Raw genomic sequence first — 25,963 nt, 5'->3', positions numbered from 1 at the left:
TGGCCTCCTGGGCTGCATCAGGGGTGTTGTCAGCAGGTCAAGGGAGGTTGAGGAGGCACTGGTGAAGCCACCCCTGGAGTGCTGAGTCCACTGCTGGGCTCCCAAGAGAAAGTCCAAGAGACATGAGCATACCAGAGGGAGTCTAATGAAGGCCTTCAAAGATAATGGACTGGAGCAGTTATCATGTGAGGAGAGACTGGGAGAGCTGGGACTGTGTGGCCTGGAGCAGAGAAAGCTCTAGGGGATCTCATCAATCTACGTAAATACCTGAAGGCAAGAGGATGGAGCCTGGCTCTTCTCAGTGGTGCCTAGTGGCAGGACCAGAGGCACTGGTCCAAACCAGACCACAGGAGGTTCCATCTGCATGTCAGGAAACACTTTTTTCCTGTGAGGTGACCAAGCCCTGGCACCAGCTGCCCAGGCAAGTTGTACAGTCTCCATCCCTGCAGAAACTTAACAGCTAACTGGACAGTGACCTTGGGCAACCAGCCTTGGGTGGGCTTGCTTGAGCAGGGGCTTGGACCCCAACAGCCTCCAACCTCAAGCAGCCACAGTATGCATGTGTGCATGCAGCTGAGAGTGTGTGTAGAGCTTTGGGAGTATGCACATGCTGCTGCATTTGTGACTGCATGTGCTGGTGTGTTTCTGCCTGTTTGCAGCTGTGTGTGCAGTTGCATCTATGCACTGGTGTATGGACTATGTGTAGCTGTACATAGCTGTGCATGCAGCTGTGCATGTGTGCTCCCAGCTGTGTGTGCAGAGGGGTGCAAGTGTGCACAGCTGTGTGCATGTGTGCATACACGGTCAGACATGCATGCATACCCCTTTGTGCTGCACATCGTGTGTGTCTGCAATGTCTGCACATGCATACTGTGTTTGCACTGCGTGTGTGCTGGGGTGCAGTCTGTATGTGCATCCAGAGTTTTTGATGCGCGTTTGTGGTGTGCAGTGTGCACGTGTTCACATGGGTGCGTGGCTGCAGTGTGCACATCCAAGTTTGTGGTGCAGGTGTGTTTGTGGTGGTGTGTGTGTGGCTGTGTGTAGGAGGTGTGGGTATGCGCAGTGTGGGTGTTTAGGAGGTGTTCGGGCGTATTTAGGGGGTGATGAGGAGCGTTTCCACGTGTTTACGGTGTGCATACGTGTGTACACGCTTGTATCTGCGCTGCGCATCCGTGGTGGGCGGGTGCTGTCCGCCCGTGCAGCGTGTGTCGTACTGCGGCTGCTCGACGTGCGCGTGCTCGAGTCCGTCGGGGCGGGACCCCAAATTCGCGCGGAGGCCGTGACGTGGCGTTGCGGGATGCTGCGGGTGCTGCCGCTGCTGCTGGTGTCGGTGCTGGCGGCGGGGCTCGGCTCGGGACCCCCCCGGCACCGAGGGGCTGAACTGCGGGACCTGGCCCGGGGCAAGGTGGAGGTAAGCGCAGGGCTGGGCGGAGGGTGCGGGGACACCGTGGGACGCCGGCGGCGGTGACGGGGTGTCTCGTCCTCCAGACCTGCGGCGGGTGACGGCTGAACCGCCTGAGGGAGGTAGGTGCCGCCGGGTGAGGGATGGAGATGGGGTCCGGGGCCGCCCCACCGCTGAGCGGGGCTGGGCCACCCGCTGTGCTCGCAGGTGAAGGCGTTCGTCACCCAGGACATTCCTCTCTAGTACCCGCTGGCGGAAGCGAGCATCGATCGGTGCGGCTGCGGCCCGGAGCGGGCCTCTGCTGGGATGGATGCTTCCATGGGATGGAGTGGGGTGGGACGGGATGGGATGGGGGTAAAGGATAGAACACGACTAAACTGAGTGGGATGAGCTGGAGGACAGCACAGGACTCAGTGGAGGACAGTATGAGGGGTGGGATGGAGGACGGGGTTGTATAACGGGTGGAGGACAGGATGGTTGAGCAGTGGGATGAGATACAGTGGGACAGAGTGGGGTGGCATGCGGTGAAGGATGTGGTGGGATGGAATGGAGGATGGGATGGGAGGGAATGGGATGTGACGGAAAGCAGGATGGGGTGGGGGGGAAGGGCTGTATGGGCCTGCCCAGTACTGTTGGCTCCTTAACACACCATTCAGCCATAACCTGGAGATGAAGCATCTGCCTGGTGCTGACCCTGAGCTTGTGCTCCTCAGCCACCGGTACGAAGAGCTAGAGGTTAGTGGTCAGTGTGGCACTTGCTGCCACAGCAGGGTTTGGGTGGAAGGTGCCCCACAGGCACTGGGCTGCAACCCCTGCGTGTGTGCAGAGAATCCCCCTAAGCGACATGACCCGGGAGGAGATCAATCAGCTGGTGCAGGAGCTCGGCTTCTACCGCAAGGAGACACCTGATGCCCCTGTGCCTGAGGAGTTCCAGTTTGCGCCTGCCAGGCCTCTGCCCACACTGCCACCTCCCCAAACTCCCACTGTTGATGGCAGGACCCCACCCAAACATAATGAGGGGGAACACCCAGACCTCTAGCGAAGGGTGCTGCAGCTGGGAGAAGTCCTGCAGCCAGTCCCCAGTGTGCAGGGATAAGGACATCACAGCAGCTGGGGATGGTGCCGCAGGGTGGCAGAGGTGCTCCTGTTGTTACTTGGTGCTGTGTAGCCTCTGCCCCAAGGACTCCTTGAGCTGCCCCAGCCTTTATCAGGGGTTTCATGGGCATTATGGCCCTCTCAGGGGTCCTGTGTACCCGTTGCTGCCCTCCTTCCCCTGCAGCCCAGCATTCCCAGACAGGAATGCTGCTGTGCTCCTTCTCAGTGCCGTGAGGTTTAGCTGACTCCTGGTGTTGGGCAGCAATATCCTACCTGCGTGGGACAGAATGAAACCCTCAGCAGAAAGCCCCAGGTGCTGAGGGTCGATGTGCTGAGTCCTGGAGGTGGGAAAGCTGTCCCCAGAGGGGTTATGGCTTTATGCTCCAGCAGGGTTGTCTTGTATAGAGCCCCCAGTAAAGCCTTTGTGTCCAATCGCCTGCAGTGTGTCATCTTTCCAGGGAGGGCTCAGTGGGGTGCATCTTGCAGTGCCAGGAGGAGCTGGGTGCCCCGGAAGCAGGAGGGGGCAGCAGTGTCACAGCAGTTTGTCACTGGCAAGCTGACAAACCGACAAACCATCCCATGGAATAGCCTTGCTGTTCCTGTGCCGCTCCCCCCTCAGTGTGATGTATGGATGGGGCTTGGGATGAGCTGCTCTCATGGGGCACATGGGGACAGGTACGAGCCCATTAGTGGATCTTGCAGCGCTGGAAACCAGCAGCTCTTGATCAGTGTGGGATGCTGATGGTGCCACTGGGCTCTGGGCATCATCCCTGAGCAGGAGGGACAGCATGTGCCCTGCATCCCCCTGGGCTGGGTGAGCAGGGGGCCCATAGGCAAAGAGGTCTGTCACAGCAGGCTGCCAGTGCTGGTGGCACAAAGCAGCAGTGTGGCCAGGAACAAGGACCTGAGGAAGAGGTGTCACCCTATAGAATAAACCTTTATTGCCTGGCTGGTTTTGGAACGTGTCAACACAGGTGTAGAGATAGTGATGGAAGGGCAAGCAGTGCGGAGCACATGGTGCCCTGAGCTGGGGAGGAAAGCAGGGGCTGCTGTTCTGGCTTGCTTCTTGGGCCCCTTGCTCCCCTGGGACCTCTCAACCCCCCTGCCCACTCCCCAGCACATGGGTACTGAAGCCCCCCCAGTATAGAAGCATCCCAGAGTGCACATGTATGGTGGGAGGCAGAGCTTCAGCACAGGGCCGTGGAGCTGGCCACAGCAAGGTGGTACCAGGCAGGGCCTATGGTGGACAGAGAAGCTTCCTCACAGGGGGCCAAGGAGAACCACTCTCAGCTGTGCTGCCTGAAGGATACACCAAGGTAAGGCCATGCAGCCGCTGATCACTGCCAGCCCCAAGCCTGAGGGCGCAGGAGTGCCTGAGCCTCCCTGGGGATGTAGGGGTGCTGCTCACAGGCCAAACAACTCCTGGAGAACAAATAACTTAACACACTGGTGTGTGGGAAGCAAGCCAAGCTGGGGAGCATCCTGGCAGTGCCTGCCTTGCCCTGCCCACGTGGTCATCCCACAGCTGGACAGGGCAGAGGGGGCTCCGGCAAGTCGGAGGCATAGGGGTGCCCTGTGGCAGAGCCCTCCCCCCCACTGGCCTTCCTGGGGCAGGCAGCTCCTTGAGAGCAGGGGGTGGCAGGCAGGGCAGGCTCTAGCACTCTTTCTGCCGCATGCGCAACTCGTGACGACGCAGGTGGTTGTACAGGGACTGCACATAGGTGAAGACACACTTGGCATCCGGCTTCTTCCCCATGATCATCATGTCTTCCACGTCCACCAGGGGCACGCAGTCCACCAGCATCCTGTAGAAGTGCAGCACTCAGCATGGCACCGGGTGGGCTGCCCCACAGTAAGGGCTGGAACAGGTGACCCACACCCCAGGGGCTGCTGGTGCTGGGCACTGCTGCCCTCAGCCCCACTCAGCTCCTGTCCACCCCTCTGTATCCACACTTCTGCTGCTCCTGGCACTGCAGAAAGCGTATGCTGTCCGCAAGAGGGACTGCCTGCATACTTGTCTGCACTCCTTGTGCGCTCTACCCTGGCTCTTGCTGCTGGCAGTCACCCCCTGCTCAGGCTGTGCCCACCCTCTTCCTCCTCCAGCTGATGCTGGTGCATTGTAAGAGACCTGCTTGTCTGTGCTGTGCCCCCACCTGAAATCCCACTGGCTGGTCCAGCAAAAGCAGGATGGAGTTTTGTCACATGCTGCCCATCACTCCTTCTCCAAGCCCTGGCCCAGCTGTCCTCCATCATTTCAGCTCTACCAGCCTGGTCCTTCCTCCATCCTGGACTGGAGCCTGAGAGGCTGCCTACCCCAGGCACAGCACACCACCACCAGTGGGATTGGTACAGTTTCAACCAGCTCAGCACTGGTCTGTGTCTACCACTTCCCAGGCCAGACTCCCAGACCAGACCCAGTGCTGGGGTCTGTGCAGAGCATCTATAGCTGCCTCTCCATCCCTACAGCCTCCAGGCTCTGCCACAGTCCTTCAGTGGGATGATAACCTTGCCCCAGCTCCACAGGCTACCAGTATGGCTGGGGTAGTCATGGCGAAGAGGCAGGCAGGCAGGGCATGAAGGGGAAGTGGCCACCTCTGTTTTCTCCTTTCTGCTGGGTGGGTAAAGCAGCAACCCTGTCACTGCTGCCACCACCCTGGCCCTGCACCTCTGACCAGGCAACTGGGCAGGGGCCAGCACCTACCTGGGGACAGACTGCCGGAGCACCCCAGGGTGCTGCTACTGCCAATAGCTGACCTAGCCAGGAGTGCCCATGGCAGAGGCTATGCTGGTGGTGCTGCTAAGGCTAGGTTCAGTTGGTCTGGCCCTGGGACCACCCTCCAGTGGGGGCACTGGGCTCTAAACACAAGGAGGGTCCAAACCCCATGCTGCCACCCACCACCGCCCCCACACCCAGGCTACTGTATCTCCTGGTGGAATCCTCAGTCCCTCAGCACAACACAATCCAGCAGGCACAGCTGAGGAGGGAGCCTCAGATGGTGCCAGCACCCTGGGGAGCACCAGGGCCAAGGAGAGGGAGAGTCCCCAACCCAGGGCTCTACTAGGACCCTCGGGCTGTGCCCCACTGCCCCAGCTTTCCCACAGGACCTCTGATGTGCTAGAGTCGATGGGCTCCAAGCCCACAGCTTGGCTAGCACTGGTCCCACCTCCTGATGTGGTCTCAGGGGAGAACATAGAGGGTGGCATGCTCAGGGCCTTGGAAAAGCCCCCACCTAAGCTCCAGTGGCCCCCCTCACTACCTCCAGCCCTGGCTCAGGGGTGATAGCAAATCAATGGCAGTGCAAGGAGCACAACTCTGCCCTTATAAAGCCATTGTTTGGGACGTGGTGCGCCAGTGCTGCACATAGCCCAGGGGAGCAGCTGCTCCAGCACAGCTGGGATGCCCCTTAAGACAAGCACAAACACTGCAAGACGAGGCAGGACCCAAGCCTTGAGTCACACTTTCCAGGCTTCCCACTCTTGCCCATATATGAGCAGGCAGCACTGTGCAGGCCACGCATCATGGCGCATGCCTGGCCCTGCACCCACGGGGCAGCCCCTGCACATCCCAGGTGGGGGGAAGGAGTCGGCATGTGCTAGCAGCAATACTAGGGCACATCGGGGGGGTCTACCCACACCAGGCACCACTGCTGCAGAGCACCCCACACGGCATCCCAGCTGCTAATGCCCTGCATCAGGCTTGGCCAATGGGGAGGGAAGAGCCATGGTTAGAGTCAAGGGCAGTTTAGACTGGATATTAGGAACAATTTCTTCCTCGAGAGGGTGGTCAGGCATTGCAAAAGGCTGCCCAGGGCAGTGCTGGAGTCACCATCTTTGGAAGTGTTCATAAACCATGTAGATGAGGCCCTTAATGATGTTACTTAGTGGTGGCTTTGGCAGCACTGAGGTAAAGGTTGGACTTGACGATCTTAAAGGTCTTTTCCAACCTGGTTGATTCTATGATTCTACAGCAGCTCTGTTCCCACTAGCACCCTCTCCATGGCTGGAGACCCAACAGGCCCTCAGGGTGACATGTGTCATGTTCTGTCCCATGTGTGTTCCCATCATCCTTTCCCCTTCCCAAATCCCATGGGTGCTGTATTGTAGGGCTAGAGGACAGCCAGCAGCCTCCATTCCTCTCTCGTGGCCAGAGTTTAGCTTTGCTGGCCAACACTGCCAGGACTTGCCCCTTGCCCATGGGCAGCCCCCAGCCTCTTCCCCAGCCATGGTAGCCACTCCCTGGGCCAAGCCATGGCAGTGGGCGCAGGCAGGTATGTGGAGGAGAAGGTTCTCACCATCGCTCCCGGGGGGGTGGAAATGGGCTACGACTTTTTGGTTTTTACCAGCCCCTTCTGGACCAGGCAGCGATAGAATTCCTGAATGTATGTGTACACACACTTCCAATCTGGCTCGCGCATCCGGACCATGTCCTCCACGTCCAGCAACTGTGGACAGTCCGCGTGCTTCCTGGGGGCAGGGAGAGAGAGGGGCAAGCCAGTGACCGCAGCCCAGTCGAGGAGGGGAGGAAGAGAGAAAACAAGAGACACAGATCAATGCAGTTCCCATCCCTCCCCCGGGCAGATGCTGCTCTGCTCCCACATGCTCTGGGGGTGCGCAATGCAGAGGCAGGAGGGCTCCAGGCACCGCTGCGCCAAGGCCATTCAGTGAGATTGGGGGGGGCACAAGCAAGGGATGGGGAAGGCAGGTGAGTGGCGTGGAGAGGCGTGAGGTCCAGAGATAAAGACAGATGGAGAAGAAGAAGGAGTGGTGTTCTGGTGCGCCAGGTGCTCGGGGAGCGGGTTCCAGAGCAGAGTGGCACTCTATATAGCCTCTATATAGCCATCCACTGGGAGGATGGGGGGCCAAGGCCAGCCCTCCTGTCCAGCTCCACTTGGAACCGCGCAGCACAGCCCTGGTGCAGGAAGCTCGGGAGAAGATGCTCACAAGAGCTGGAGGAGGAGGAAGGATGAGAGGCCACCTGGCTTCCAGGCTGGAGCGATCGATGGCTCTCTCAAGTCTACACACCGGTTTCCCGATTAAGACAAAAAGTCTATCACCAGGAGCACCAAGTGTCAGGCACCTGGCCCTCTTCTCGCTCTCCTGAATGGCATCATGGCACCCAGAGAGTTCACAGGAGATCCCTCCCAGCTCATGTCACAACGCCAGGTACTGGCCAGGATGGGACTCTGCCTGGCCCTGCCCCTGGGCAGGGTGCTGGAGTGGAGGAGTGGGTGGGAGAGAGACAGAAGGAAGGAGAGAGGGGCTGACTGCCAGCCCTTCAGCTGGATGAGCTCCCATCTCTCAGCACCCAGGAAAACCAGAAGCAAAAGGGGAAGAGACTGGAGAAGCTGCAACAGTGTTTTGAGCCCCGATGACTGTGAAAGAAGGCACCTGGTATGGACAAACCCTGCTTTGCACTCCCCAGGGTCTGTGGTCCGACACCCAGCACCCTGTGATGGGATGTACTGTCTGTGGCTGGTGGGCTGGGGGGCTGCTGCCCTGCTTTTGGGTGTTCTCCCCCACACCTACTCTCACCATGCCAGACTGGGCTGCACTGACACTACTCTTCCCCCAGTGTCCGAACCTTGTTGCAGAACACGGGGGAGCAATGCTGATGGGCACCCACCTCAAGCACCATCACGCCTGCCCACGTGCCCCCTTGCCCTGGGCAGCGAGCAGGAGAGCTGCCTGAGCCACCCCAAGCCCCCATGGTGGCACAAGAGCTACATACTCTGCAGAGGAGAAGGCCACCTCAAAGTTGTGGCGACGGTTCTGGGGTGTCAGCTGACTGTAGTCAAATGCCTCAGGGAAGAAGTTGTGCACCAAGGCACAGAAGGCCATGCCATCACTCCAGCTGGATGAGAAGTTCTGGATGTCCACGTGCTGCGAGGGCAGGAGAGTTACTGAGGGGCAGAGTGACTAGCCCTGGAGATGGGGAGAGGAGGTGGTACTCACCTCATAGCCCCGGGTCTTGGCCCTGCACCAGTCCAGCAACATCTGCTTGATGCTGTTGGCATTGGGTACGCCAAAACTGGAGGAGCGCTGCACCGCAGTGCGTGCCGCTATGGGGTTTGGTGAGCTGTGGCAGAAGATGCGGAGTGTTAACCACACAGTGCCCAACATCCTGCCCAGCCTGCCCCCTGCCCAGCCTCACCTCCCACCCTCCTTCTGCAGCTTCTCCATCATGGCCTTGCGAGCCTGTGAGGCTGATGTCTTGGGCAGACTCTGAGCTTTCATCAGCTCCTTCTTCTTCTCAGCCTGGCGCCGCTCCAGTGCAGCCAGGCTGCTCTGCCTGGAGGCACTCTCATCTTCACGGTCAAAGATGCTGGGGAAGAGATAGACACAAAGATAAGGGGCCACGGGCAGCCTGGGAAATGGCCCCAGCCCATTGCTAGCCCTGGTGCTTTGAAGACCTCCACATCCCTGGAAAAGAAGAGGGGTGGCTTAAGGTCCCCAGCTGGCAGACACGTCTCCATGTACATGGACAGACCCATGGGGACCACTGGAGGAAGCAAGCATGCCACAAGGACCAGGAAGCTTTGGGGGCACCCCAGCACAGGGACACTGCAACCTTGGCAGATAGGGTTTGTACAAGCAGACTGTTCACAAGGTCCACTTGGGGCTGAGACACTACCACTCACCTGCCAGTCTTCTTGGAAGATGAGCTGTAGGATGACTTGGTTTGAACAAATGTGCTGTTGCCATCTGCAGAAAGAGAGAGGCCTTGGGCAAGAGCTGAGAGAAGCTCTGCGTGCGCCACAGGCAGGAATGGCTTGACAGCAGCAACACCCATCATTACACCCAGAGAATGCTGCAGGGAAAAGGCAGCAAAAGTTCTTACTATCCGATCTCTTCACGTAACTCGACTCCATGGTTGTGGTACGGGAGGTCTTGGTACCATTGCCTGCAAGAGAGCAATGCAATGGTGAATCAGCTGGGGCCAGGTGCAGTGGCACCCACAAACATCCACTGCTGTCAAGCACCCTGGCATCCATGTAGTGCAACAGGGAGAAGTCTCAGGGGGCAAAGCCATGGCCAGGGCAGGTAGAGGGGACACTGATGGCATATGCCCCCCAGGCAAAGCCCTGCAGCAACTGTTGGCTTGAGCCACTCAGGGACTATGAGAGTAGATGTGTAGGGTCCAGAAAACAGGTCTGAGATGCAGACAAGGCCCCTACCATGCTGACGGGTTGGAGGATTGCCTGGGAAGTCACCAGAGCAGATTCCTTAAAGACCAGGCAGCCAGAGCAAGCCAGAGGAGACACAGCAAAACTCAGCCCTGACCCATAGTCCTGCTCCCAGTGCAGTCAAGGCAGACCCAGGACAAGCAGTGGCAGTGGCACATAGGAGCTGTGATGGCAGAGCACTAGACACTCTGTGCAAGTCCCCGAGGGGCTGGCACACAGCACTGGTTGTGCTGGGTAAGTGACCCCCACACTCCCGCAGTCCGTACTAGACTGGACGAGCCGCTCGGTCTTCGTGACGGTGCTGCGTGCCGAGCCATCGGCTGACTGGGTGCTGTGCGTGGTGGTGGTCTCTGTGGTGTGCCCAGCCCTTCCTGCCATAGCCTGGCTCCTAGTCTCCTGCAGCCGCTGGTCCCGCTCCTTCTCTCGCTGGTCTGCAAATGCAGGGGGGAGATAGCATCAGCCACGAGAGGCAGGAGCACTGGGCATTGTCCCACCACACACCTGGGTCCTGCTGGCCATTGCTGGTCTAGACTGGCTTATGGGAAGGACAATGTCCTCAGCCTGGCTCAGCCAGGGGAGCAGCATAAGACCAAACATTCTCACCTGCTTCACCACAGCCAGAGAGCCCTGCACCAGCATCCCGCCAGCTCCACTGGCAATGACACCACTAGAGCCCCAACTCCTGTGGGAACCACCATCCCCATGTACCTCGCTTGCGCTGGCGCAGCTCCCGCATGGCATTTCGGATCAGTCGCCGCTCCTCAAAGTCTGTTGTCTGATCCAACTGCAAAAGAGGTGGAGGTCAGCATCACCTCTCTGCCACCAGTTCAGGGTCTCCTCACCTTCCCAGGAGCCCAGTGGTGGCAGAGGTACCATCTTATCCAGAACATCCTCATCCTCAATCCTGTTCAGTTCCTCAACGTTCAGTTTGCTTCTTCTCTCCAGCTCCCTCACTTGGACCTTCTCCATGCCGTTGGGCAGCTCTGACTCCAGCCTTGGTGCCTGGGGCTGCTCTACCATCTCTGGTTCCATCTGCAAGGACAGCACTATGCAACTGAGCCCCCACAAGATCAGCCACCCTCACTCCCTGCTGCTCAGGGTCTAAGTCCCCCATCACTCTGACACTTGCCCAGTGCCAAGGGCAGTGGGGACACTGGAGAAGACATGCCACATGTGGCATAAGAGCTCACAGCTGGTGGGATGCCACAGCTGCCTGCAGTGACCAAGGCAGACAAGAGAGCATAACACCCCTGACTGCAGCACCCCCTGGTCTGCGAGGGTCCAATCTGGCTGTCAAGATGTCTCCAAATATTCACAACGCTCCACCACCACAGGCTGCCACGGCCCTCCAGCAGACAAGGACTGACTGGGTGCTCCAGGCTGGGCAGTGCCTGGTGCCCGGGACAGGAAAGGTGCTGGCAAGGCCAGTGTGGGCCATTAGCAGCACAAGGGATTTCCAGGGAATTAAGGGACTTAGCAGACAGAAAAGCTTGTGCAGAAGATCAAGAGCCTCCCCCGCATTCCTGCCTAGAATCTAGGACAGCCTGGCCCCCACCAGAGCAAAGCCAGAACGCCAAGTCCCTTTCAGCAAGACTCCCCAGCAATGTGTGGCAGGCAGCACGCCAGGCCCGGAATAGGGCATGGAGGCTGCAGAGAGGAGATACCAGCGTAGGGGGCCAAAGCAGCCCCAACACTCACCTGGCCCCATCCTGCATTCTGCTGCCCCTGCCTGGCACCCAGCCCATGTCAAAGCCACTAGTGGGAAGTGACACTGGCCACACGCACCCATGCCACCACTCGCGCCCCACCACTGCTGCGTGGGACAGAGCAGGACAGCTGCCTGCAGCCTGGCCAGAATGCTGACAACGCAGAGCAGGCAGATGCCGTTTGTCCCCCACAGCAGCGAGCCCCAATGATGGCAGATCCCAGTGACATTACATTGCCTGTGCACCACAGCCATGGTCCCACCTCGTGCCAGGAGTGCTGCTTTGGCTTCATGCACCCCCAGGGCTGTCTGAAGCCCTGTGGGCTGGTGCCACTCCCCACCCCACCACTAGGCACTGCCATGGGGCAGGGCTGCCCGCACTCACACCACTGTTGCTCCGGGAGAGATGCAGGGCCGATTGCTGGCGCGTGCTGGAGAAAGTGGGCGGATGGGCCACGGGGCCGCTGAGCTCCTCGGTGCCCTCAAAGTGGGCGCAAGGGTCCTGTGCTTCCAGAAAGAGTGTGCTGAGGTCCTCCCCAGGGGAATCCTGCAGCCCCATCCACAGCACCAGCAGGTCGAGGCGGCGGCCCAGGCGCGCCAGCTCTGCCCGCAGCTCCCAGTGCTCTTCTTCCAGTGACCGCAGCGCCAGCACCATTGGCTGCACCCGCTGCAGCGCCTGCTCCAGCTGCCCCTCCACCACTCCCCGGAAAGCTCCCAGCTCCTGCCGCAGCTCGGCCAGCTCAGCTGCTCCGGCCTGCGCCAGCCCCTCCAGGCTGACCCCCAGCATGGCAGCAATGCTGGTGCTCAGCTGTCTTCTGCCCTTTATAGGGGCGCCAGGCGCTCCCCCCAGGCTGGAGGCTGGCCCGGCACAGGTCCGCGCCTGCTGGGCTATTCTTATCGCAGCACCCGGGGGGTCCCGCACAGGGGTGCTGAGGCAGGTGCCAGCACTTGGACATGCTTCCAGCCCTGGGACCAGGTGGTTTGGCAAGAGGGAACTTGACGAGTGCGCTCCACCTGGGGCAGCTGCCAGGGCCCTCAACACCAGCCGGCGATGGGGGGCTGTGGGGCACAGCAAGTGGGGCAGAGCCCCCAGGCAGGGTAAATCCCAGACCAGCATTCTGTTAGGTGCACTCCAGGGCTGTTAACCACCCATGCACCCTTCTGCCTGGGTGCTCTCCTACTCCTGGCCAGCATCACCCACAGAACAGTATCTCCAGTCCCAGGCTGGCACTGGTGACGGCCTTGGCTACCAGCTGTGATGTTTGGAGACTTTCCTCCCCTGTGCTGCCTGATGAACACCCCAGGGGGACCCCACATGCTGCAGCAGCACTGTCCCCAAATCCCCACAGCCCACCAGTCCCCTTCACCAAAGCCCTACCTGGCAGGGCTGCCAGCACTGCTGCGGCTGCTGCCTCCTCCTCCCTGCCCACTGGGAGCACACCTCTAGGCTGTGTCTCCTGCTAGGCAGCCAATGGGTCCCAAAGCCCCCACCCCATCGGGTGGCACAGCTAATACCTTAATAAGAAGTGACAGGCTGCTCAGGCCAAGCCTGTCCAAGCACATCAGCACAGGGCAGCCATCCTTCCTGCAGGCAGCAGGACCTGCTGGCTCGTACAGGCAGTACTCGAGGGCAGCCCTGCCAGGTTGTGGGCACTGCCTGCTTCATAAGGTGAGCCAGTGGTGCCATGGCCACCAGCAGTGCTGTGCCTGCAGAGGCAGCCAGCTGAGCCGGGTGCTCGCAGGGCCAAGAGCAAGGCAGTGCCGCACTTGACATCCCAGCTCCTGCCAAGGCTGCGTGCACAAGTGCCTCGCATTACCCTAGATGGGCAGGAGCAGATAAAAGCACTTGAAGGGCTGTGTGTGCAGGGCTGCCTCCTGTGCACATCCGGCTCCCCCCTGCCAGCACATGGGAAGGGGCCACATCCTGCTCTGCCCCAAATACAGCAGAGGGTTGGTTTGTTTTTTCCAGTCGCACCCAAGAATCCCTCCCAGGCCAGGACTGCTGCTCCGCTGTTGGGATTGCCAAGTGGGAGAAGGCAGGACCCCAGCCTGCAGCTCCAGGGTCGATCAGATACCCTTGGGCAGGCTTCACAGCCAAAGTCCATTCTCAAGAAGGAAGACAAGAAAGAAGGGTTGTGATGGGTTTTTCCCTGAGCTCCTGCACTGTAAAAGGTATTTCAAATGGAAGGAGACCCACAAAAGGCCCCCAGCCCACCTCCCCCACACTCTCAAGTGTTTGTACACACAGTGGCACAGTCCAGCATGCAGGGGGCTCCCACACCTGGGCCTGGGCATCCACATAGAGATCCCCAGCCTCTCTTTGTTGAAAACAAAGAAAGAAAAAGCAAATAGCAAACCCGCAACCTTCACAAACACCCCACTCCCACCCCCTCCAAAAAAAAAACCCACTCAAAGAAACAGACAGAGGCTGCAGACTGTACTGTCAGCACCAACCCACCTGCCCCAGGCATTGTTCCCCACCCCAGGTCAGGAGCTCCCAGGTCATGCTCAAGTGGGACATGGCCCCATGGTACCCAGCTCTTCTGTGCACTCACCTTGGTGACATTGCTGCTGATGTTGCAGATACTGCTGACACTGCTGGGGATGGTGGTGATGCGGATGGGGGTGCTCCGCAGCCCCAGGGTCACCTCTGCAAGGGGAGCAAGAGGCACATGGGGTTTGCCCCAGCTCGGCAGGCTCAGCCCTGTATCCGAGAAGTGTCTCCAGCCGGATTGCCGGCCTGTCGCACGCATCCTGCCTCAACGATGGCACTGAGCTCTGCGCCAAAGGGGAAGGGCTCTGGGCACAGCCACGGGATGGGGCAGCCAGAACGCCCTCAGCACCGTGGCTCATCCTCCTCCCCAAGGGAGGGCACTTTCAAGCAACATGCCATCTGAAGCCAAGACACCCCAGTGTGAGGGACTGCCCCAGCAGAATCCTGAGCCAGTCACATCTGTGAGCCGGCAGCGCTGGATCGGGGCAGGGCATGAACAGTGCAGCACGGTGGGGATGGGGACAGGCTGCAAGGCCAGATGGCTGCCCAGTATTGAGATACCATGAGCAGGCTGAGCATCCCTGCCAAGGGGTGCAGGCTGTCAGGCACACTTCTGCCACAGCCTCTGCTCATCTGGCAGTGCCCATGCTCAGTCACCAGCACCCAAATGCCATTGTTGCTGCTGTTTTTCAGTGATCCCTGGCCAGTCCACCACTACCCACTGCTGCCCACCTGCATGGTGGTTTCCACCTGCACACTTACTGGTGTCCACCACCCAGTCAGTGCCCATCTGCTGACTTGCATCCATTTATTACCTGCACTGCCCAGCTGTGCACATCATGTCAGGAGCACTCTCCCATGGTGCTCATGGCCTTGCCAGCACCCACCTGCCCGCTGGTGCTCATTGCCCCCATGGTGACTGATGGGTGCCCACCTCTCCCAGTCCCACCTCCCTGAGTGATGCCAACTTAGGCCCATCATCCTTACAGTACCCATTTTCCCATCCCATCTTCACCATGGGTGCTCTCTGCCCTTGCCACCCATCTTCCACAGTCTTCTGATGGATGCCACATGTCTGTGCTACCCATCATCCTCATCCCATCCCTGATGGCTGCCCCTGCCCTTGTCACCCAACTTCCTGCACGATGCCCACCTGCCCGCTGGCTGCCAGGAGTGGCCAGGACACGGGGTGTGAAGGGCTTCACGCGCCCATCCTTGATCTCGATAGTGAAGTAGGTCTTCATGCCGTCGAGGCCAGGGTTGGGATCGGCGGCGACTGAGGCCGAACGCTGCTCTGTGCCTTCTCTGCCGCAGCCCCGTGTGTTTTGAGCGGGCCCTGGCGTGGCCGTGCGGGGCCCCCGCTGCCATTGGCCGGGCCTGGCCCGTCCCCCCGCTCCCCCCGCGGCACTGGGGGCCGGCTCCGCGCCGGCGGGGATGAAGCGCTGGGCGCGCTCCCGCACGGAGGCAGCCCGCAGCGGCGGCGCGGCAGGGCTCGGCTCTGCGGGGACGGGAGTGGGGGAGTCACCGGGCCTGCAGCAACGGGCGGGTGTCCCTGCCACCCGTGATGCATTCGCTGACACCATGCATGTAAGCTCCCCGGGGTACCCTCCAGGAAGCATGCACACCCCTTGTCCTGGGGTGCCCCACACCCCCCCCCTCCGGTGCCCTGCCATGCAGGAAGCACACAGTGCATGCTGCCCTCCAGAGACCCCACCACACATGCAACACTTTCGGTTGCTGCCCCCCTGGGGTGGTTGCAGCCCCCTGAAGCTTCTGTGCCATCCTGTCCCCATCCAGCCCCCCTTCTGCTGGGGCCTGGCTGCTTGCGCACATGGGTGGGGAGGAATAAATGCTGGGCAGGGAGCAGGAAAGCAGGAGCGCAGTCATCCAGCATCCTGACACCATGAAGCTCTATGCCTGTCCAGGCTCCACGATGGACCTCCCACCACTGTGAAGCAATGCGGAGGCAGCTGCTGTAGGAGCTTACCTGTGCGGCCAAGCAGGCGCAGGGAGGAGGATGTCTGCTCCCACTGGTGAGTGTTCAGGCGAGCCGTGGTCCCTGCCATGTCCTGGGTTGGCACTGCCACTTTGGAAGGGACAAACCAGACATGCAAGGTTCAGGACAAGGGGAGCAGAGGGTGAGCACAGCACAGGGTCATCTTGCCACCCCTGCCCACCCCTCTGCCAAGCGCAGCACCCTGTGGATCCCTCCCTGTCACCTCACACTCTCTGGAGCATAGTGTCGAACTCTGGCAGCACTCACAGGCTGCCATGCACCCCAGGCAGCTGGCTGTGCCCTGCAGCACCAAGCGACACCGTGGAGCAGGGCAAACCAGAGACTGGGGTACCCGCACCCTGTCGACAGGAATGGTACCCGGAGTCTTTGCCAAAACACTGCAATCACCCCTGCGCCCACAAGACACTGGCACAGCATAGCCAGCCTGGCAATCGCTTCTGGAGAGTAGGAGTAGGTAGTGTCCCAGTCCCCACCCAGGGAGCCTCTGGGGTGCAGAGTAGGCACTGAACAGGCAGCACTCTGGCCTGGGACCAGAGTCACTCATGCCAAAGTCCTGCATGGACAAGGGCTCAGCCTTTCCCCAGCACCCAGGTTTTAGCCCCTAGTTAGGCAGGGGATGTGTGTGTTAGGTCCTGCATGCTTCCTTCCACCCCAGGGTTGTGCCACACTGCAGCCCACCACCCCCAACATCACTCCAGAGTTTTGCCTTCCCAGAAGCCAGCAGCTCCTTGGGGCTTCTTGGAGGGATAGGACCTCTGCCTGCAAGGGTGACTCTGAGGAGGATGCCTGACCCTGATCCCTGGGGGCAGAGAGCTGCTTTCTGGATTTTTTTCCTATTTCCTCCTGGCACAGCTGTGGGGACAGTTTTCCCAGCAGTAGGGAAAGGGCAGCTGCTGGCCCCACAACCTGTCAAGGCTGTGGGGAGGACCCAGATGGTGCTGGGTGCTGGCTGGACCAGCGAGTGCAGCCTCAGGGGGGGTCAGGGCCAGCCGGGACACGGCTCCTGGCCTTATTGGGTCAAAGAATGTAAAAGGCCGGAGTTTGCTGCCTGCACAGATTCCCTTTCATGGCCCTGCTGCCGCCTGGCCTGGAGCTGGGGAACGGGTAAACAGCCCGCCCAGCACCATGCTGAGGCAGGCACTGCCACTGCAACCTGGGGGACAAATGACCCCTGGCTGGGGATGGCCCTTTGTTGGGCCACATCCTGCCCTCACATTCCTGCTCCAGACTGCATAGACTTCAGTCAGGTCCCCAAGGCTGATGCCCTTCCTGGCACCATCAGGATACATGTGCTGCAGGGCAGGGGGGCAAAGCAGGACTGGGGCAGAGCCCCAGTTCTCCCTCCCCATGGAACTGCACTTACCCGATGACTGCTCCCTGCACCTCCCAGCCAGCCCTGGCACATGGCCATGCACAGTGGTACCAAGCTGCAGGGAGAGAAACAGGCAGAGCAGTCAGCATACACCATCAAGCCTTCACCCACAGGACTGCTGGCCCCTGGCAGTGATGGCCTCAGCCCGCGCTGCCATGTCTGTACCTGGCTGCCAGCACTAGGCTGGCTGGGAGGGGGCTGCTCCACCTGGTGCTTTTGCTGCTCGCTAGGCTCCTGGGTGGTGGCAGGGTTGCCTGGGCTCCCGTCCTTCCAGGCTGCCTGGTGCCCATTGGGTTGGGCAGTGCCTGGGGAGCACAGCTGACCCTGCTTTGGGTCCTTGCTAGCATCTTTGAGCTGTGGAACAGGCTCTGGGGCCAGCTGCAGCTCCAAGAGCACAAGGGTCCCCGAAACTGCAGCTGTGGGAGACAGAAAAGGTTGTGCATGGGGGGAAGCCTGCCACTGCCTGCAGAGCATCCCTGCTCCTTCAGCCACACCAGACACCTGGCTTCCAGGCCTGCACCTTTGGGAGATGCTGCGCCACCCTCTCCACCCTCCCACCCCTGCCCACAGCTCATCCTGGCATTGCTCTGGCTCTGGACATTGCACCCAGATGGGGTTTTGCCACCAGCATTCATGGGAACTCACCCTGGGTACTGGGTTTCTGGGAGTCTCCTGCCTGCCAGCTGTGTAGCTCCTGCATCACAGCTGGGATGCATTCCTGGTTCACCATGTCATCTTGCTCACGGGCCTGGGGAGAACAGAGGCTGAGAGCGGGGCCAGCCTCACTCCACTCTCTGACCAGATCACCCTGTCCTACCCTGCCACAGGCTGTGGTCTCTTCCCACACTGTGCAGGCAGGGACCTGGGTGCTGCCAGGGATGGACAAGCCAGCTCCTGCACAGGGGTCACTGCAGGAGGTTGGCAGGAGGGCAAGTGTCCCCACACCCTTCTGCCTCCACCAGGTAGGGAGGCGGATGCTGTGTCTATCAAAGCGGGGGGCCAAACCCTGCTCACCCTGGGGCTCCTGGCACTCCTCTGTGTGGGGCTGATGAGCACCAGGGCATGGAGCAATGAGCTGGCTCTTGCATCCGTCCCTCTGTGGCCCCTACCAGAACTACACCAGTCTTGTCCAGCATGGATGCCAGGAGGTGGGAAAGAAAGGACAGCCCCTGCCCAGTACCCCCTTGTCCCTTCCTGCCCCCAGCCCACACTCTGTGGGACAGGGAGCACCCAGTTTTACATCACCCTGTCTCTGCATGCGGCACTGGCAGTGCTGGTGAACAATAGGATGCTCTTAGTGCAGGACCACACACAGGTTACAAGGGTGTCCCTGACATACGCCTGAGCAGAGCCAGGATGTCCTGATGTCACCAGCTAGGGCATAGGGTGCCAGTCCTGGCTGTGCCAGAGCTTCTGGGATCCTCATGGGCTCCAGGGAGGGGGAGGCGGAGAGGGACCCATACCCTGAGGGGGCACAGGGAAACCAGGACTCCAACGCAGGTGCCACTGCAGGGAAATGGCCTTGGGTTTGGAGTGACCAGCCAGACAGTGGGACAACCATGCTGGCTGTTCGGGGGATGTCCCAGTACAGCCAGACATGGGGACAGCATGCTAGCACATCTGGATGGGGAAGGCAGACAGTGCTAAAAGGTGGCACAGGGCCACGTCCCCCATGCAGCCTTGTCCCATGGCCACATGGCAGGCAGAGCAGGAAGCTAGGCTCTCAACGGAGGCAGATGCAGGGACCCATGCCTTCCCACTTGTCTATGGTTACAACCACTGTTTCTCCCTTCACCACCCTCTCCCCCAGAGGGCAGCCCTGCATCACTCTCTCCCCCAAAGGGCAACGCTGCATGATGTCTCTGCAGAGACTACCTACTGCCATGAGACCTGCAGTCTTATGACCTCGCAGGGTCACCGTCGCCATGCAGAAAACTCAGGCTGCGCCCATTCCTTCCAGTCCTGCCCACCAGCTCATCCCTCCCCCGTACAGAGAGCTCCACAATGGCTGGTGAGCACCAGCCTTGCTCCAGTGAGCCCCAGCCCAACAAGGGCCAGTGGGAAAAACCCACATGGAAGGGTGCTGAGGGATCAAGGCTTATGCCTGCACCAGAAAACTGATGCAGGCAGGATGAGCAGTGCACCAGGCACAGTGCAGGGCCCCACAGACCTCTTGCCTGCAGCACTTGTACCCAGGCTGCATCCTCAGGGAGGAGCCCAGGGGCACCCAGGTGGAAACCCCTATCACCAGCTCACCACTGCTGGGGGCACACTGACATAGCACAGCCCACCCATGTCCCCATACCCCCAGAGACTCCACCTGCCCCAGTATTCCTGGGTGGGTGAACCCAGCATGACCAGGGGCTTGTGTCCCAGGTAGGCTGACATAGGAACTCAAGGGAAGGGCAGGCAGGTCTTCAGTGGTCCTGCTTCCCCAGCAGCACCATGCTCACTCACCGCTGAGCTGCTGGGCTCCTGGGCAGTGGGCTGCCCTGCAGTCTCTCCATGGCCGCTCTCCTCCGGCCCAGCCAGCGCTGGTGGCTCTGCAACATCCTGCTGGCTGCTCTCCCTGTTCCTGTCTGTGTCCAAGGGCTCAGCACTGGCCTCACCACAGCTCTCCTTGCACTCTGCCAGGGCTGGCAGCTCGATGTCACTCCTCTGGCTGCTCTTCTCCCTCCCAGCCAGGGCTGGTGTTTCAGCATCATCCCTCCGACTGCTTTTCACATCCCCAGGCACAGTGCAGGACTCACGGCCGTCCCTCTGGGTGCTCTGTGCATTCCCAGCCAGGGTTGCAGCTGGGTAGCAGCAAAGGCAGTGTTTAGGAAGGAGCTGTCGATGTCATGGGCTCTCCAAGGTAGCGGCTCCAGGACATGGGGATGATGCCTCACCTTCGATCTCCTCAGCCCGTAGCTTGCGTATGGCAGCTCGGATCAGCTTGCGCTCCTCGTACTCACCTGCTGCCCGCAGCTGCAGGAGGGAAAGACATGTGAGAGAAGCAGGGTCAGCCCCAGCACACACATGGACGGCCCTGGCACACAGATGCCCCCAGCACAGGGACACTCACCAGTTTTGTCAGCTCTTCCACATCAGTGATGGCTTCAAGCTGCCGGGACAAGGTGGCCAGGGCCACCTGCTGCTCCTCCTCCAGGTGCCGGGACCTGTGTGGAATAACAGGGGCTGGTGGGAGCTGCTGTGGGTGTTCGAAGTAAGCCCCCTCACAGGCAGCCAGCAAACTGAGGTAATGCCCCCCTGACACGCCAAGCCACTTGTCACCGGCTGCTCTCATCATAATGTCCACCCAAATCTGTCCAAGCCACAGTGTGGCTGGACACTGAAGCCATCATCCTGTGGGACAGAGGCAGGGGGTGAATGGGAGCCCGGTCCCAGTCCAGACTCACCGTGGCCAGTTCTCCTTGTTGTCCTGCTGGTGGCTGCCACGCTCTGGGCGGAATCGCTTGGATGCCAGAGCCTCTTCATCCCGCTCCAGCTCCTGCCGCTGCAGTTCCCTGATGGCCGAGCGGATGCGGCGCCGCTCAGCTAGGTCCAGCGTTGTCTCCAGCTGGGTGTGACAGGTCCGGGCTCAGCACCGGCTCTCCCTGCCCTGGCTCAACTGTGGTGCCACCCACGCTGCCACATCCATACAATGGGGCCATCTGTCTGTCTGGGCCCACACATGTGCTGCTGGCACTATTTGGCCCCAGGGGAAGCAGGGCAGGATGGTGGGACCAACCGTGGCAAGGAGAGGCTGCCAGGTGGGCAAGGGTGGGTTCCCTGCAGCCCTACCCCACATGCCATCAGCACAGGGACAAGCACTCCTATCCATGCCAGCCACTCCAGCAGCAGGGAGAACACACAGCAGTCTGTTCCACTCCCACCCCCTTGGCCCTCACAAGGTGCTGGTTGGGGATGTCTCAGCACCGTACAGAGGAGGGGTTTCCCCCATCCCCCTGCAGCCCTCTCCCATACCCTCACTAGGGGATGGCAGGCAGCTCTCGAAGCCAAACCTGTAAGCAGAATCTGTCCAAAATCAAAGTCCAGTCCTTTGTATGTGGGAAGCATAGCCTCAACCTCACCACACCCCCTCCATGAAAATCTTACGGGTGCTCCTTAGGCCACCGAAGACCACTCACCAGGACTTGGCAGGGGCACCCAGAGCCCCAGGCCTGCCACTGGCTCAAGTGCTTTGAGGGGGGCCACGCTGAAGTGGGAGCGGAAGGCTGGATCCACAAGGAAAGGCCAACCAGGGCAGGCACAGGCCCACTGTCCTCCCACTGTCCTGCTGCGAGACATCAGGACTGAGCCAGTGCCGAGAGCCCAGGAGGCAATTTCCCCGCAGAGCTCATTCAAAATAAACCCTGTGACCCACAGCAGCTGCTGCCGGCGTCAAGCCCTGGCATTCTGGGAGCAGCCACAGCTGCATCACAGGACAAGAGCATCAGGCCCCTTCCTTCCCCTCCCACAGGCCACTGCCAGGCCACCCATCCAGGCTCTTCAGGTTGTGCTGCAGCAGGAATCAACACTGGTCCCTCAGCCAGACCCAGTCAGAGCAGCGCTGAGGGCCCCAAACTACTGCCCACACAGAGAAACCACCCTGCACAGAGGCCCCAGCAAAGCCACAGCCCTTCATGCTCCTTGCTTGGGGTCTGGGGACCAGAGGAGGATATTTCCATCCCAGTGAAACCAGCAGGTATGGAGCTGCCACGTACCACCACAGTGGCAGCCAAAATTGTGCTCTTCCAGCCCCTACCAGTCTTGAGGCCCAGCCAGGAGCATTATCCTTCCCCAGCTGCAAAGACTCCAGCAGGATGCTTCGCAGTTTGGACTGTCACCTCTAGGGCATCTCCCCTCAGCCAGCCTGGTGCTGAAGATGCACCTAACCCTGGGGACAGTCACTTGAAGCTAGGGTGCTCCCTTCCACCCTGGCAGCCCCTGCCATGCTGGCTCCCAGTGCCGTTCCTCCCAGCACACTGCAGCCACTTGTTGAATCCCATAGGAGCCAGATTATACGCCTCTGGGCTGGAGCTGGGGCCTGCAGCCCTCCATGCTCTTATCTGGAGGTGGCACCTCTGGTGGTGCAAGGGCAGGGAAGTGGCTGGGAAGAGCAGGAGCCACAGTACTGCCAGGACAGGGGAATGTCAGGGAGGAAACCAGCACCTCAGTCTACAGGGCCTCCCATTTCCCGTCTGTGCCTGCCCTGCCTGGCCTTGGGGATGCTGCTGCAGGCAGACTGTTTGCCTTTCCCCCTGCAGCTCCAGCTGAAGCCCAGCTCTGCTGTTCACAAGGTGGCAGCAGTGGGCTGGGGGAGTGATGGAATATAGTCCAGCTCAAACCGAGGGGCTGGAGGTGTTAGCCCGGTGGCAAGCACAGCTCACTGCATCCATGCAAAGACCCTGAGGACAGAAAAACTCCTTCACCACATACCAAGAGGCCAAGCCCCTGGCCATTGCCTAGCTAAGGTGCTGGCTGTGTATGGCTCTGCCCCAGCAGCTGGGTCAGGGAGATAGGGGGAAACAGGAGCTGCTGCAGGAGCTAGGAGTGTTGGAACGGCAGGATGTGATAGAACATAAGTCCCATGCACCCCAGAGCAGGGAGCATTCTGGCACCTGTGTGCTGCATGACACCTGCCTGCTAGCTCCAGGGTCAGCTCTGCCTGAGAGGCTCCAGCTGGGATCTGACCTGCACCCGGGTCCTGGAAGGATTCTTGCAGGAAAAATAGTGGCAGGACAGGAGAAAGAGCCTTGTCTCCAGCCCACGTCAGCATGGAGCCGGGATGAGGCAAATGAGTGGCTTTTGAGGTTCCACGGCCAGCAGCAAGGAGGAACGTGCCGGAAACCACAGCCGGAGACAGGGATGGGAAAGGGCTGAGGGGCCCATCCCTGCCAGCACAGGCAGGCCCAGGGATTGGTACATGCCAGGGCCCCACCAGCCCTGCCCAGCCAGCAGCAAATTAATGGTTATGAGCAAACGCCCACCTCGGCACACACACAAAGCAGCTTTGTAAAAAGGGTGCTGGCAATGCACTCTTGAGCTGCTTTCCTGATGATACCCAAGCACAGCAGTGTTGAGAGTCCCAGCACAGTAAGCAGCTCCTCAGGTAGTAGCCCTGCATCCACCTGGCTCCCCAGAGCAGCTGGGTACAGAGCACTCGGGAGGCTGGAGCCCAGCCACAAGGAAACTGCTCAGGGGATAGGACCTCAAGCACCTCCTGCAGCCCCAAGCTTTGCTGTCACCTTTGGAAGGAGCCATGGAGTGTAGCTGCCTCCCAGGCAGAGGAGAACAGGAAGGACAGACAGGCAATGGGTATGTGGCAGGGATACAACACCCCTCGGGGCCATTGAAACCTTTCCCAAAGGCCACTGGCTGCAAGAAGGGGACCTTATGGCCACAACTTTTCTCCAGCCTGCCCTGCCTCTGCCTGCAAGGGCATTTGCATCCTGCCTGTCTAATTAATCAGGCTGAGATCTGGAAGGACAGGGTGAGGGAAGCATTCCTCAGCGCTGGGCCAGCAGACCACAGCCTGGAGCTCAGCACAGCCCTGAGCACTCAAATAACCCCCTCCTTTCCTTCCAGACACCCAGCTAAAGCCACCCTGCAGCAGCACCCACCACATCCCCTGCAGTTCCCTCTCTAGGTTCCACAAGGCCTTGGTCATGCTGCATCACAGGTTCATCCCAACTGGCTTCCCTCCTGAACTGGAGTACCAGCAGGCAGCTGGGGAGAGAAATGCATGGATGCCTATGGAAGGGAGATGGGAGCTGGGCAGCTCCCAGCACAGCAACAGTGCCAGTACGAGGGCTGCAGGGACCTGCTTGCATTCCCCAGCCTCCTTCTTCTAGGGACCCCAGGGATATAACACACTGCTGCCAAAGTCTCACTGGCTGGGAGACAGGAGGAGAGGAAGCAATCCAGATCAGAGGGCTGGGAGAGCAGAGGAGCAAGGAGGAAGCCGTGGGAGAGGCAGTTTTCCCTTATATGGACTAATCCTCCTTCAGCTGATCAGAGCCAAAACCTAACCAGAAAGAAAAATAATTCCATCCCCACCTCACGTCAGCTTGGAGCAGGCTTTCCCCAGCCCAGGCACGGGGAAACCTGAGCAGGGTGCTCTGGGGATGCAAAGCCCCACCATGTCAAAGACAAAATCCACCTCCTTAGGCTGGCTAGAAATCAGCCACCACAGACCTGACACCCATCCCATCGCCACTCCTGGGGCTTCGTTTCAGCCCAGAGACCTCAGCTGGGACATAGCAGAGCCGGAGCACTGGTAGTATGGGGAGAAAGCCCAGACCACCTATTCCTGCTCCTCCAGGACCCCACGTTGGCCCCAACGGAGGGCAGTGGGCTCATGAACTCAGGAACAAAGGGTAGGGCTGCGCCTTGTCGCCCAGGGCAGGCTGAGGACGGTTCGTCAGGAGGATCCGGCAGCCCCCGCCCGGGGCCCAGCGCAGCTCCCGCGCACCCGGACCCTTTCCTGTTCCCGCAGACGCCCCTTCCCGGCTGACTCAGCTTCCTGCTGCCCCAGCGCCGGCCCGGGATCAGCCCCCGGGACACTCAGCAAGGCCTCGGCCATGAGCCCGCGGGGCTGGGGGGAACGGGCGGAGCTGCCCGAGGTGGGCAGCACGTTGTAAGAGATTCCCAGAACAACAGCCCTGGCTGAGCGGGTCAGAGCCCGGCGCCCAGAGTCCCACCTTCGTGCTCATCCCACTACGAGCCCACTTGGCTCCGGCAGCCGTGGGGCCAGAGCTCCGCTCCAGTCCTTGCTCCCGAAGTAAGTGAAGTGCCTCGGACGTTGTTGCAGCAGCGGCTGCACAGGAGGCGCTGCCCAGCCGTGCGGACGCAGGGCATGAGGAGCTCCTCCCGGCACCAAGCCAGGCCCGAGCACCAGAGGAACAGATTCTCGGGACAGACGGCACCGGGAGGGTGGTGAGCAGGTAGCGGAGCCGACAGCAGGAAACGTCTCAGGAGGGAGCCGCCGGCAAAGGCGATGAAGCCAACGGACAGACGGTACAGCCGGACCGCGGGTGCGAGCAAAGAGCGGAGCGTGGCCAGAGCTGCAGGGCCGGAGGCTCCGGAGTCCCCGGGGCATGGCGGCGGCTTGTGCTAGGAGCTCACTGGTGCCCAGGGCTCCAGCCCAGCCCAGCTCGGGCTCCCCTCAGGTGCTGCTGTCCGGGACCCCTCAGCACTGCGCCAGCTGACGGAAAGCGGCAACTCCACCACCCGCAGAGGCGCGGAGAGGCCCAACGCTGCCGCTGAGCCACGGGAGCCAGCGCGGCCGCCCCTCCCCCACGGCGGGTCACGGAGCCGGGGCAAGCAGAGCGACCAACGGCTGCGGGCAGCGCGCGCCGTGCCCAGGCCCAGCAGCCGCTGGGACTCACCAGCTTCCGCAGCGCCCCCTCATCCATGCCGAGCAAGCTCTCCTGGGACATCTCGCCGCCGCTGCCACGGACCGGCAGAGACAACAAAGAGTGACCCCGGCGCCGCAACACTGCACTCCCGGCCCTCCCGGCCCGCGCTCCTGGCAGCGCGGCCCCGCCCCCCCACGCGCCCGCCACCGCCCCCATTGGCTCTTCCCGCCAGGCGGGAGTCTCCGAACCAGCCACGCCCCGTCTGGCCACTCCTACGCCTCCATTAGCACCGCCCCTCCCTCCGCAGTGCGTGACGGTGCCGCCGCCGCTGCAGGGTCCTGGTGTCCGACCC

The 25,963-nt window shown here is 60.7% G+C and overlaps 2 protein-coding genes across 2 annotated transcripts; one reads left to right on the top strand and one right to left on the bottom strand.

The window, feature by feature from the left end:
* Positions 1 to 1,297: 1,297 nt before the first annotated feature.
* SELENOM (selenoprotein M) lies at positions 1,298 to 2,441 on the top strand (the record flags this gene model as incomplete). The annotated part of the gene is made up of 5 exons (XM_080628834.1): positions 1,298 to 1,411; positions 1,489 to 1,524; positions 1,610 to 1,644; positions 2,059 to 2,137; positions 2,229 to 2,441. 5 exons carry the CDS (start codon positions 1,298 to 1,300, stop codon positions 2,439 to 2,441), a joined length of 477 nt encoding a protein of 158 aa, XP_080484960.1.
* A 1,731-nt stretch (positions 2,442 to 4,172) lies between these two features.
* On the bottom strand, positions 4,173 to 25,769 carry SMTN (smoothelin). The gene is made up of 21 exons (XM_080628799.1): positions 25,642 to 25,769; positions 20,668 to 20,828; positions 20,334 to 20,427; positions 20,158 to 20,236; positions 19,727 to 20,064; positions 17,915 to 18,017; positions 17,435 to 17,685; positions 17,261 to 17,324; positions 15,868 to 15,966; positions 15,034 to 15,378; positions 13,942 to 14,036; positions 10,555 to 10,713; positions 10,390 to 10,465; positions 9,948 to 10,112; positions 9,336 to 9,398; positions 9,136 to 9,199; positions 8,649 to 8,819; positions 8,450 to 8,573; positions 8,226 to 8,377; positions 6,790 to 6,961; positions 4,173 to 4,302 (listed from the first exon to the last, which is right to left on the bottom strand). Exons 1-20 carry the CDS (start codon positions 25,690 to 25,692, stop codon positions 6,817 to 6,819), a joined length of 2,799 nt encoding a protein of 932 aa, XP_080484925.1. The 5' UTR covers positions 25,693 to 25,769; the 3' UTR covers positions 4,173 to 4,302; positions 6,790 to 6,816.
* Positions 25,770 to 25,963: the final 194 nt, after the last annotated feature.

The sequence above is a fragment of the Psittacula echo genome (genome assembly GCF_963264785.1).
Source record: "Psittacula echo genome assembly, chromosome: 13".
NCBI classification, from domain to species: domain Eukaryota; kingdom Metazoa; phylum Chordata; class Aves; order Psittaciformes; family Psittacidae; genus Psittacula; species Psittacula echo.
The sequence above is the reverse complement of the archived record's forward strand: the minus strand, read 5'-3'. Positions and strand labels throughout refer to the sequence as shown.

What these genes read in the sequence shown, in the direction of transcription:
- SMTN (XM_080628799.1), bottom strand. Translation starts at nt 25,692, where the DNA reads ATGTCCCAGGAGAGCTTGCTCGGCATGGATGAGGGGGCGCTGCGGAAG. An exon ending in AGCCTAGTGCTGGCAGCCAG is followed by an intron (nt 17,325 to 17,434) that starts GTACAGACATGG and finishes CTCTCCCTGCAG; the next exon opens with CTTGGTACCACTGTGCATGG. An exon ending in CTGCAGAAGGAGGGTGGGAG is followed by an intron (nt 8,574 to 8,648) that starts GTGAGGCTGGGC and finishes CTTCTGCCACAG; the next exon opens with CTCACCAAACCCCATAGCGG.